At 38.7% G+C, this 12,986-nt stretch overlaps 1 protein-coding gene and 1 long non-coding RNA gene across 2 annotated transcripts in view; both read left to right on the forward strand.

Annotated features, from left to right (window-relative positions):
• Positions 1-7,728, forward strand: part of LOC134806452 (uncharacterized) — a 31,166-nt gene extending 23,438 nt beyond the window's left edge. The window contains exons 15-16 of the mRNA XM_063779733.1: positions 1,297-1,459; positions 2,448-7,728. Of these exons, the coding sequence (XP_063635803.1) occupies positions 1,297-1,459; positions 2,448-3,157 (873 nt within the window). The 3' untranslated portion in view covers positions 3,158-7,728. The remainder of the gene's footprint in view (positions 1-1,296; positions 1,460-2,447) is intronic.
• The window catches only part of LOC134806465 (uncharacterized), a 320,640-nt gene that overhangs the window by 129,598 nt on the left and 178,056 nt on the right, over positions 1-12,986 (forward strand). The window lies entirely within an intron of this gene.

The raw sequence follows: 12,986 nt of genomic DNA on the forward strand, positions 1-12,986 counted from the left end.
AAAAATGTTAAACTCGCGACAGCGTAATAAGTAAGACGTAAGACGCTTCGTAAGACGGACACGTGACCTGATCGAAAAAATCGGGCAAGTGCGAGTCGGACTCGCGAACGAAGGGTTCCGTACCATATAAAAAAAAAAACAAAAAAAAAGCAAAAAAAAAACGGTCACCCATCCAAGTACTGACCACTCCCGACGTTGCTTAACTTTGGTCAAAACTCACGTTTGTTGTATGGGAGCCCCATTTAAATCTTTATTTTATTCTGTTTTTAGTATTTGTTGTTATAGCGGCAACAGAAATACATCATCTGTGAAAATTTCAACTGTCTAGCTATCACGGTTCGTGAGATACAGCCTGGTGACAGACGGACGGACGGACGGACGGACGGACGGACGGACGGACGGACGGACGGACGGACGGACGGACGGACAGCGAAGTCTTAGTAATAGGGTCCCGTTTTACCCTTTGGGTACGGAACCCTAAAAACTGTTACAATGTCATTGAGTTTTCACTTCTGCCGGCACTCCCGGAGTGCAACCCGTTTTTTTTTACACAACAGCGCAACGCGAAGGAGGCTAATTAGGGTTCCGTACCCAAAGGGTAAAAACAGGACCCTATTACTAAGACTTCGCTATCCGTTTGTCTGTCTGTCTGTCACCAGGCTGTATCTATTGAACCATGATAGCTAGGCAGTTGAAATTTTCACAGATGATGTATTTCTGTTGCCGCTATAACAACAAATATTAAAAACAGGATACAATATATATTTAAGTGGGGCTCCCATACAACAAACGTGATTTTTTTTGCAGTTTTTTTGCGTAACGGTCGGGACCCTTCGTGCGCGAGTCCGAATCGCACTTGGCCGGTTTTTGTATCTATTAGTCTGTGTGTATGTCTTTTGGCACTCTTGGGAACCAACACGTGGGCTGATGTTGATGATTGATACATCACGAATGTAAGTAAGAAGTAAACAATATCGCGACAATTAGACTCCATATTGTAAAAAGAAAAAAAAAATCGACATAAATGTCGAACCTTTAGGGATTTACAATGTCCAAATAACAGAAAGTCAGTGTCAGTGTCAAATATATGGGTATGTGTTAATGTTTAAAGTTTATGAAATACTATGTAGTTGAATTAAGTTCAATTATTTATTTTAAACTTTACTGCACATCAGAAAAGGTACAAATGGCCGACTGCATGACCGAATGACTCATGGCATTCTCTACTAGTCAACCATAGGGCCAAACAGAATGTCAAGGTAATATTGTCAGTATGTTTGTTATATTTGTTTACAGAAACATTTCAAGTGCGAGTTTTGCAGCAAAGAATTCGCTCGCAAATATTCGCTGAGCGTCCACCGGCGAATCCACACCGGCGAGCGTAACTATAAGTGCGAGTATTGCAACAAAAGCTTCCGAGCCTCCTCCTACCGGCTCTCGCACATGCGGACTCACACCGGTTAGTTGTTCTCTATAGATTACAAATATTCGCTGAGCGTCCATCACCGGCGAGCGCAACTACAAGTGCGAGTATTGCAACAAAAGCTTCCGCGCCTCCTCCTACCGGCTCTCGCACATGCGGACTCACACAGGTCAGTTGTTCTATAGATTACAAATATTCGCTGAGCGTCCATCGGCGAGCGCAACTAGAAGTGCGAGTATTGCAACAAATGCTTCCGCGCCTCCTCCTACCGGCTCTCGCACATGCGAACTCACACAGGTCAGTTGTTCTCTATAAGTTACAAATATTCGCTGAGCGTCCACCGGCGAGCGTAACTACAAGTGCGAGTATTGCAACAAAAGCTTCCGCGCCTCCTCCTGCCGGCTCTCGCACATGCGGACTCACACAGGTCAGTTGTTCTCTATAAGTTACAAATATTCGCTGAGCGTCCACCGGCGAGCGTAACTACAAGTGCGAGTATTGCAACAAAAGCTTCCGCGCCTCCTCCTACCGGCTCTCGCACATGCGGACTCACACAGGTCAGTTGTTCTCTATAAGTTACAAATATTCGCTGAGCGTCCACCGGCGAGCGTAACTACAAGTGCGAGTATTGCAACAAAAGCATCCGTCCCTCCTTCTACCGGCTCTCGCACATGCGGACTCACACAGGTCAGTTGTTCTCTATAGATTACAAATATTCGCTGAGCGTCCACCGGTGAGCGCAACGAAAAGTGCGAGTATTGCAACAAAAGCTTCCGTCCCTCTTCCTACCGGCTCTCGCACATGCGGACTCACACAGGTCAGTCCATCTCTGTCACTGTATCTTGGCACATGTTCTGCCCGCCTTCATAAGCGCCCGGCTCTAGACATGCATTCGAACACGGTCTATTCCAACATCACACTAAACTCGAAAAATCGATCGATCTAATCTGAATAAAATTACGAACTAGAGAGTCGCTTTAAAAAAAGCATATACACACATACATACATACTACTCTTGTTTCAGGCGACAAACCGTTTAAATGCTCAACGTGCGGCAAGTGCTTCCGCGTGGCCGGCGACCTGCGCCGCCACGCGCTCACCCACGACAAGCTCACCCGCGACAAGCACCCGCGAGTCAAGCACGAACCCGACAAGTCACCCAAAAAAGACAAGAAAGACAAAGAGCACAAGAAAAAACCACCCGCCACCACCACCAAACTGCCCATCCTAAAAAGCATCCTAGACAAAAAATCACCCAAAAGCAAAAAGAAAATCGGCGCCCCCAACGTTACGGTCGATCCTGATAAAGAGCAGTTCAAAATCAATAACGAATTCACGAACAACGTTGAGGTATTCGACAGTAGAAATTACAAGTTTAAAGAGATATATGTGGGCAAAGAGGAACAGCTGAGGCAGTACGAGTTAGAAGATAGGTTACCCGATGAGAGAAATTTCGCAGTGCTCAAACCTATGTTCAGACCGAACGATTCTATAGAACCGGAGAAAGTGTATGACAGGAGTGAGAATACTGATGGTAAAATGGCCGTTTTCACGCAAGTGGAGAAGAAGGAATATGCCTCGATAGTGTCAAATACGCAGGTCACTCTGGCTGATATTAATAGACATTTAGAGAGAGAGCCGAGAGAAGTTAGGAGCGACAGTCTTAACGGGGAGGCGATAGAAAATGGAATACTCGAGAGGTTGGCGGCTCTGTACAATATACCTGCGGTATGAGAGATGTGTGTGCTTCGAACAAATTCAGTACCTGTCTAATTCCGTATGGCTTCCGCGATGAAACTTGGAATTATAAACTATTTATCTGACCGACAAGTAAACTAACTGTAAAGTAGTCGATAGCTAATATTGGCATAAAAACGTGAATTATGAAGTACTGTCCAGAACAGCAGTATCACCTTCGCGTGTTACCGTCGATACCCGATGTATCTTTCTAAAATCCGAAGGTCATTCTGAGAGTTAACGGACTGTATCAGTATGCAATAATCCATATTGTCTTCTTTAAATGGGTTTTAGAAATTTAAAAAAAGTTATAGCGGAGTCTACTGCAATCTTTTTTAAGTGTATTTGTGAGAACAATAATAATGATAATAGTGATTTAACTCTCCAACGGCAATATATTACGGGAATACGCAAAAAGAGCCATTAAGGGTGGTATTCCGTCTGCCCAATATATTGGTCCAATGTCATTGCGTCTTACTCTCTCATTAAGCAAAATGTGAGACAAAATACACGTTGGACAAAGAATTTGGACAGGTGGAATACGATCCTAAACTATTTTTTTGACCGGAGGTTAATTCATTTGCGAATAAACCATTTAGATCCTTACGGAAAGACGAAACTTAGTGAAATTTACTTTTTTATGTAAGCTTTTTATTTACTAAATTGTAAGAAATACGACCTGATAATGTACCTATTGTATTTAAATGTACAGTGTAGAGCATTCTAATTATAAGTGTTATAATGGTGACATTTACGAATAGTTACTATTTTCAAATAAAAGGGGTGCGTCTTATCTAAGCGAAATAAAATACCTTTCCGAAAATGATAATGATGGTGATCGTATATAAATATGTATACACGACCTTATTGCCCATATATTAAGGTAGTGTATACATAGTTTTGGCACTTTGTCCGTATCGATATTAGTAGACGTGGCTGTACTATTATTCTGTGGCCTTAAGATGGCTGGATGGGAAATGTTATAGAATTTGCCTTTTCTCTACTTCCTTTTCAATGTGAGTATGAATTTGATCCCCCTACAAATGGGCATTATATGAGTGTAAATTTGATATCAACGGTTCTTTTGGTGATATATTTAAGTATTACAAATATAAAATGTAATCTTTCAAAATAGGGTTAATGCTAAGTACGGATGTAGTGCTTAATTGTTTTCCATCGTATTTACTCGGAAACGTTCGTATTTGTCATGCTACTTCAGTCAACCTCAGTACTTTTTGTACCGAGACTGACTGAAATAGCAAGACACGTTCGTACGTTTCCGTGAAAATACGATGGAAAATAATTATGCACTACATCTTTACTCGATACTGCCCCTATTATTTGGCATCTTTAATCTTAATTAATTATAATAATAGGTTGTTTTTGTGTTCCTAACAAATGTATGACGTCGGAACAAGCTAACACTGCACATACTTTACAGTGACAAAGTGTAGTAGTGTCATCACAAACGTCAAAATACTATCGAAATAGGACGTTTATAATGGCATTTTCACACCGTCAAAGTGGGTTATGAGTATGAGTTAGCTTAGACAGAATCTAGCAATAAATTATAATAATAAAAGTAGTAGGCTAAGAGCTAGTCCCGGAAAATGGTTAGTTCTGATATTTCTCCATATTCCATAAATAACGATACTTTTACCTAAATGGTTAATTGAAAGTACCGTCAAGAAATGCAATAAAAGTTATACTTAGTCATGTTTAAAAAAACAAGTGCGGGTCGGACTCGCCCACCGAGGGTTCCGTACTTTTCAGTATTTGTTATAGCGGCAACAAAAATACATCATCTGTGAAAATTTCAACTGTCCAGCTATCACGGTTCGTGAGACAGACGGACGGCCTGGTGACAGACGGACGGACGGACGGACGGACAGCGGAGTCTTAGTAATAGGGTCCCGTTTTACCCTTTGGGTACGGAACCCTAATAAGTAAGTATTTAACTTTCCTCGTATTCGACATGAAAAGTAGTGTTTCACTGGGGTTAATAAAGGCACCATTTCAGCCTCGGACTATTGGCGCTCTCACTGCGTTCAAGTGCCAAACTACCTCGGCAGAAATGAGTGCCTTTCATCTCTTGGTTAACTATCTACTTTAGACATCACTTGGTTTTCTGCATAAAACACCTCCACACATAGAGGCAGAGGTCCACAACGCTTGATGTCAGGTGTCATTACTGTTGTATTCGTTCCGATTGTATCGAAATCGAAATTGTATGCTGTAAAACTTCACAGGAAATGTTTAGAGTCTCTGATTCTGTGTTCTAGAGTCGAATGTCATCTGGAATGAAGTATAGTTATCTAGACAGATAGCCTACCGCGAACCACATTCGACGTGTTGCCTCTCTGTCGCACTTGTAAATTCATACGTAAGTGTGACAGGGAGGCAACACGTCGAACGTAGTTCTCGATAGGCACTCAGTTTTTTTTTTCTCAAAATCGTTAACCATTTTCCGGGACTAATTCTCTGTCTATAATGGTGGTGGTCTACACACTGGCTGTTATATATAACATTTCGTGACAAGAACAACACTAGTGTTTTATTATGTTGTCCCAGTGACACAATGTTATATAACGGTGTAATAGCCAGTGCGGGACCACCATAACATAACATCACATAATATACTGTGGGACTGTATAAATAGCATAATAAAATGACCAAATTACTATTGATCAATTGAAGAGTGTAATAATTATGTTTACAAATGAGTTATTAAAATAGGTAATCCGGCGTTAAATAACTTCCTATGCGATTCACGACTGTTTTCCATGCCGTCTCGTTCGTTTCACTTATTGAGGTAAGAGATAGCGCTGAATTGAATCGCAGTTTAACTTGTTTATTACTCTAAATGATGAGGCAGATTTACGAGAAAATAAAATAAGTGGTGTTTTTTTTTTTCAAACGTAAATATTTTTTACACATTATTTACATCAGTTTTGTCATATAGATCTATTGTAAATTCTCTTATATAATTGTGTAAAAATGACTGATAGCTGTATAAATTAGTTTATAAATTAAAAATCGTAAGAACACTTTCTTAAATAATATTTCAATGATCGCCGCAGCTCTAGGTAATAGGTAGATAGGTACCTACTGTAATATATTTAATATAATATGGAAGTTCTAGAAAAATACCTTTTATATGAAAGGATGCAAAACCAATCACGATTAATTTTATTTGAAGCAGAAACGTGTACAAACGGTACCGCAATACTTAGAAATATAAATGGAAAAATTAAGCATCTGGCGAAACTGGAACTCTGGACTACGAGATACCAACCCGCTGCTCTACCAACTAAGCTACCAATAGCACAGAATAACTAATAGTACTACCGTACAGAAAATTCACTCCTTCACAAAAGTCGCATTTATGTATAAAATTATACCTATACTCGTCGCCTGCAACAAAATTGAAACTTATAACTGCGCACGAACCGTGAATCTCCTTTGAGCGAGCGCCACGTGACACGACTATCGTGCGGTCGAGCGGCCTGCTCTGCCATACGCCTGCCGCTCCGCGCGGCGCGCCGGCCAAATGTACCTAAACTGCGTAGTGACACCCCCCTGCGAATAGGTACTTACTCGTTGACAGCTAGAGCGTAGGTTGAGCTTATCAGCAGGGGGCTGGTATAGTCTGTAGATTTGTAAGTGGACCCGAGCCGCTAATCCTTTGTCTATTTAAGTAAAACCGCACGTGCCTCTACCTGTAAAAAAAAGGGTCGTGTAATTCTCTACGGTTACTGAGTGCTGGCGAGTCGAACCGTCTAAAATCTGTCATCGAGATGCGTAACGAAGGCGCGTTATCGCAGAGCGCACCTACACTGGTTTTTTGAGCGTTGGACTAGCTCGCGCTCAGGTGCCAATTAGAATAATTAAGACCCTTTTTTGCAGGTAAGTAGCAAGTGTGGTTTTAATTAACAATAGACAAAGGATTAGCAGTTCGGGGTCTGTTACGAATCTACGGACTATACAGTATGAATTTTCTCAAATGATTTTTACGCCTAAGACCCTAATCTGTTAAACAAAAGCCACATTGTTTCGTTTGTGCGAGCGGTGGACTCCCGTTTTGAGCGCGTGGCAAAGCAACAATGTCGTTTAAAAAGCTGCTGTATCGTAGTGGTTTTAAGGTCTATGTAATAATATGAGCGCGCGCCTATATTAACAAAAACATGTTAGATGTTCACAGACTTGAATCTTAAAACCACTACGACACAGTCGCCTTTTAAACGACATTGTTGTTTTGCCGTTTGCCGAAAATTCGTATTAAGTATATCCCGGAGTCGCGAGTTCGAAACTCGACCGAGACAGGATTTTTTTCACTTAGGTATATTTAAGCATTTTCATGATGTATAAAATTACTGTTGAAGACCATAAAAGTGATGGCATTAAACTGGGTAGGGTTTCTTTTTTTGTGGAATGCCCAGGTGTGAATAATTGATGTATGTACCTACATTAGGTACCTACTAAAACTTGAAAACTGTATTATACTATTGTACATTTTTGTAATTTACATTTAATATTAGTTAAAAAAAGAATAAACAGGATTTCTATTATGTACTTGTTTTAATAATTTTAGGGACCTAATTTACCTGTGGGGAGGATCAATGTTTATCCTGCGTCAAAGGAGGCGCTAAGCGCGAACTTAAATGACTTCACATTACACACTTATTTTGGCTCATTTGTGGAAAGATAAACTGTCAAAATTTTTATGGCGGCTAGATTTTGTGGTTTTACAACAAAACAAAAAAAAAAGAGATAGAGGATATTCAAAATTTTCAATGGAACAACCATCATAAAGTTCTGCGAGTGTAGAGTTATACGTCAACGCGCAGCGTCGCGATAATTTCACCGTGCTACTTTTTGTTCAATGTCATTGAGTCCCACTTGACTCTCATTAAGCAAAATGTGAGACGCAATACATATTGAACAGATGGAATACCACCCTTACCAAAATGCGGTAGATTAAAGGTTAAGAGAATAAATAAATCCATCTCTCATAATAGAATCATCCATTTGGTCCAGAATTTACCGACATTCCTGTCTTCCCACTGATTCACTTCCGAACATGAAAGCATAACTCGTTTCAGGTCACATTAAATTATCGGGTTATTCCCACTAGTTACCACCAAGTTTTTACCAGTGGTAACTACTGGGAATTTTTTCCCACCTTTTACCACTGGTAACTACTGGGAATAAAAATTCCCAGTAGTTACCACCAACTCGGGTTAGTGGTAACTACTGGGAATTTTTATTCCCAGTAAGTTACCACCAAAACTTTGTTAGTGTTAAATACTAATAAAAACAGTAGGTATGAATAGTATAAATAGAGTTATTTTGAATTACCTAATAAAATCACTTGAAAAATCATCTAAATGGATTATTAAATTTATCCTTAAGTACATATATCATAGTTTTTGTACTAGTACCAGTTAAACTGTTTCAATATTTTTGGTCACTTTTAAGGGAGTTTACTAAAACACTAATCGACTTATAATTATTTATTAAATTACTCTATATATTTATACTACACTATTTATAGTGTTTTCATTAGTATTTAACTCTAACAAAATTTTGGTGGTAACTACTGGGAATAAAATTTCCCAGTAGTTACCACTAAACCGAGTTAGTGGTAACTACTGGGATTTTTTATTCCCAGTTGTTACCAGTGGTAAAAGGTGGGAAAAACATTCCCAGTAGTTACCACTGGTAACAACTTGGTGGTAACTAGTGGGAATAACCCACGTTATCGGAACGAGAAGTCATCACACAACTGTCCTGAGCATTCGCTCACTTCCGCTTGAATCCCGGCCAAGAATCCTAAACTTGCTTTGTTTATTTACTCTTTAGTTAGTTTATGGTTTCGTTGTTAAGTTAATAAAGTAGGTAGGTACCTAGGTAATTAACTTCAAATAGTGAATAGAATCAGGGGGGCGATTTTTGAAATTCGATCGCTCGATTTCGTCACTCGAAAATGCTAATTTTTGAAATACGAGCGATAGAAATTTGGAATCGAGTGGTATTGACCACTCGTTTTCAATTCTATTAGTAGAATTTAAATGCCTAGTAGTGGAGATATTATTGAACGAAATACACGAAATCGAGCGGTCGAATTTCAAAAATCGGCCCCCAGGCGTTACTTTGCGGGAATCCATATTAATTAAAACCAAAATATTACTTTGCTAATCCGCGAAAAGAAAACGTGCTAGTCAATCAGTGCTAACCCAAAAAAAAAAGCAAAAAAAAATCAATCAAAATCAGTGCTTCAAAGCGCGTAGTTATTTTATTCGATTAACTTTTGAATATACTATTTTTATCAGAGTTTATAATTTTAAATTAAGGCCAATTTTTGAGATTCGAGCGCTCGAAGTCGAAGGCTAATAGTAGTGGTCGAAAATAATCGCCAAAATTTACGACACGACGAAACATACGACAAAATTTCAAAACTTTTTTCGCAAAATTTTAGAAATTGGTAAGTACCTACATATTTTTGACTTCACTCGAAATACCGCACCATCAGTAGTATAGGATGGCCTTGCGGGCGCTTGTCGCAAAGCAGTAGTAGTAAGAATTCACTATGACTAGCTTCCATGGCAGCCCCCATGATCAACCTCATCATCACCCCATGGTCGATCCCATAACCACCCCATGGCACATCCCATGACCACCCAATGGCTAACCTCATGGCTAAACCATGACGACCCCATGGACAAAGTTTCATAGGCACTGCTTTACAAAAACAATTTCAACAAATCACGATTCTGACGGACTTAATTACCCTTACCGCCATCATCGAATAATCGAAAATCGATGAATACATCTGCCTCTCTATCCCTCTTGCATATTCGAGCGACAGAGCGGCAGAAACCGTTTTCCGATTTTTCGAGTAGGCAGAGGTATCCTCCAGTACCTATCACTTTCGTAAAGAGCATACTATTATAATTAAACAAAAGAAACTTAAATATTAAAAACCTAAATATAAAACACGATAGAGTTAGACCAAGAAAAGTCTGCAGCGATTTTGATAGCCCACGCAGTGTTTGCACATCATATTATAATTTCATAGTAGTTTGACGTTTAAAATGACACTTCCACTGCGTGGGCTATCATAATCGCTGCAGACTTTTCTCGGTCTGACTCTAACTACGTTTTACACTCAAAATTTATTCGATTCAACGACGATATTATTCGAAGTTTTACACTCATGTGCAAACATCGGATTCTAGGGGGCAAATTGTATGACGGGATCCCTATCCGTCATACAATTTGCCCCCTAGAATCCGATGTTTGCTCATGTGTATTGATACGTTGCGCTATATATATTGTAGATTTATCAGTAGGTAATCTATTAGTAATCTGTGGACGATGTTGGTCTCACACTTTATTATCCTTTGTACTCTATTTCTGAGTCTGAACCCTGTGTGTTACTGTTTTTTGTCCCAAATAAATTGAAAAAAATCCGACAGGTCAGTGGTTTAGCAAGACACGAAACAAATAGGGAATGAGTCCAGAAGAACAAAAATGACTCACTAAGACATGCCTTACTCCGCTTTACCTCATTTATTTGCAATAAATTATTATGTGTTTTGGTTACACATAGCTCCGTGTTTTGCTGGTAAAACACGTTCTTTTCGATGAGTTCCGGCAAATAAAAATAATGATAACATGTGGCTAAAGGCTGCCAAATATTCAAACATTCACTCCTTAAATCCCGTTTTAAGTTAAAACTAGTTCAAAACTCCTAGTGTAAATTTCATTCGGTAGCGTGACGCTGACGAGCGTTCACGTTTGTTATGTCTAGTTTTGTTTGAGATTTTGAACAGCGAGCCAAGCGGGACGTTTTAAAAACTCAAAATCACATACAACATGACACATGACACTTAACGCAAAATTGCTCACGCTATCGAATGAAATTTACACTACAGGGGTAAGTACCTACTGGACTACAATCCTTACCCGGCTTAAAATAATAGTACATACCTACATTGTTGAAGAGGCTGGAAAATGACCATTACCTACCTATTAAGAGCCCATCAACATGCACACTAGCGCCACTGCTAAATAATTGTGATTATTTAAATTTAACGACAGGTATTTAAAAAAAGGGGGCCGCTACGTACTGTATTGTCTATTTAAGTACCTTTTGAATACATCAGACTAGTTTTTATGTTGCTGGATTCGTCGATATAGGAACTCAAAACAAAAACGGCCGTTTTAACTTTGGACGCATAGATTGACGAATCCAGCAACATAAAAACTAGTTTGATATATTCAAAAGGTACTTAAATAGACAATACAGTACGTAGCGGCCCCCTTTTTTTAAATACCTGTCGTTAAATTTAAATAATCACAATTACTTAGCAGTGGCGCTAGTGTGCACGTTGATGGGCTCTTAAGTAGATGGACGAGTTTGTTTGAGATACAAATCCATTGCACTTTCGGCCGATTACATTGTGTATACCTACTCTGTCACAACTACCTTGTCAGTGGAAAAAGGTGGTAGATTTCAAAAATGCAGGCTCGAAGAGTTGACTTCCCATAAAAAAGTTGAATTACCCGGCTTTTTGTTATAGCGACAATACAACACACCAGCTGAGAGAAAATATCAACTGCCTACATGGGTCAAACAGATCACTGTGTTATGTCTTTCCTGTAGACATACACAAGAGTTAAGGGCTATAAAGGTTAATTTTCTTATTTAACCCTTATCCACGTGAAAAGGTCCTCCTTTTATTTAGAGAACTATGATAAAATCATTGCTTACATACCCACAAGCTGTTAACTATTGCCCACAGGAGAGAAAAATGTGCTGTTCGCGATAACACACTAGTTTTCTCTCCTGTGGGCAATAGTTAACAGCTTGTGGGCATGTAAGTAATTATTTTATCATAGTTCTTTAAATAAAGAGAGGACCTTTTCACGTGGATAAGTGTTAAATAAGAAAATTAACCTTTATAGCCCTTAACTCTTGTGTATGTCTACAGGAAAGACATAACACACTGATCTGTTTGACCCACATATAATATTATAACGCTTCTTAATATAAAATGGCACGTATTTAACCGGTCAACTAATTAATCGAATTTGGGTAGTTTAAAATAATAGAAATGGGTACTAAAATTAATAGTTTGGCAACAAAAACGGAGCCTTAAAATATATCAATATGAGTTGTATTTTAATGCCGTTACAGCTTTTGTTTATTTTTAGGCAGGTACCAAATATTTATTTGGCAACTGAATTATTATATTGGCGACTATTTATGAAGCACATTTTAATAAAAGAAAACGGCTATCTATTAATTTAAAGATGAAGTTCTTTTAAAATATGTTGTTTGGTCACTACACGGTCAACCTAACACGCTCCTCCTCGCTTCGCTCGTTGTCGCACCTATCTCTTGACTCTGGCAGAACACAGTGGTAACTATTGAATATAGTAATTAAAAATTTAAAGACATAATGGTATAATGGCCATTAGGTGTTTCATGATTAGGAATTTCGACTATAAGTTTAAAACGTACTGACCATTGGTAAATAAATTTGTGGTGTTTTGTGGATTAGGAAATTTGTTAATTTAAAGTACTAGGTATGCATATGTTTAAATTTAAATTATTTAAAAATGGAGTATTTAAAGCTTATGTATATACAGGGTGATTCAGGAGACGTGAGCAGGACTAACACTGCGCATATCGTTAATTATAAGCAACTGTTTCGTATCAGTATTAGTGAGTTTAACGTTAATTTTCTAGTCATGTTGCAAAAAAAAGTTATTAATTTTTTTACGACATGCATGGTCACCCTAAAATTAGAATACTAAA

Source organism: Cydia splendana, chromosome 3 (genome assembly GCF_910591565.1).
Source record: "Cydia splendana chromosome 3, ilCydSple1.2, whole genome shotgun sequence".
Lineage (NCBI taxonomy): Eukaryota > Metazoa > Arthropoda > Insecta > Lepidoptera > Tortricidae > Cydia > Cydia splendana.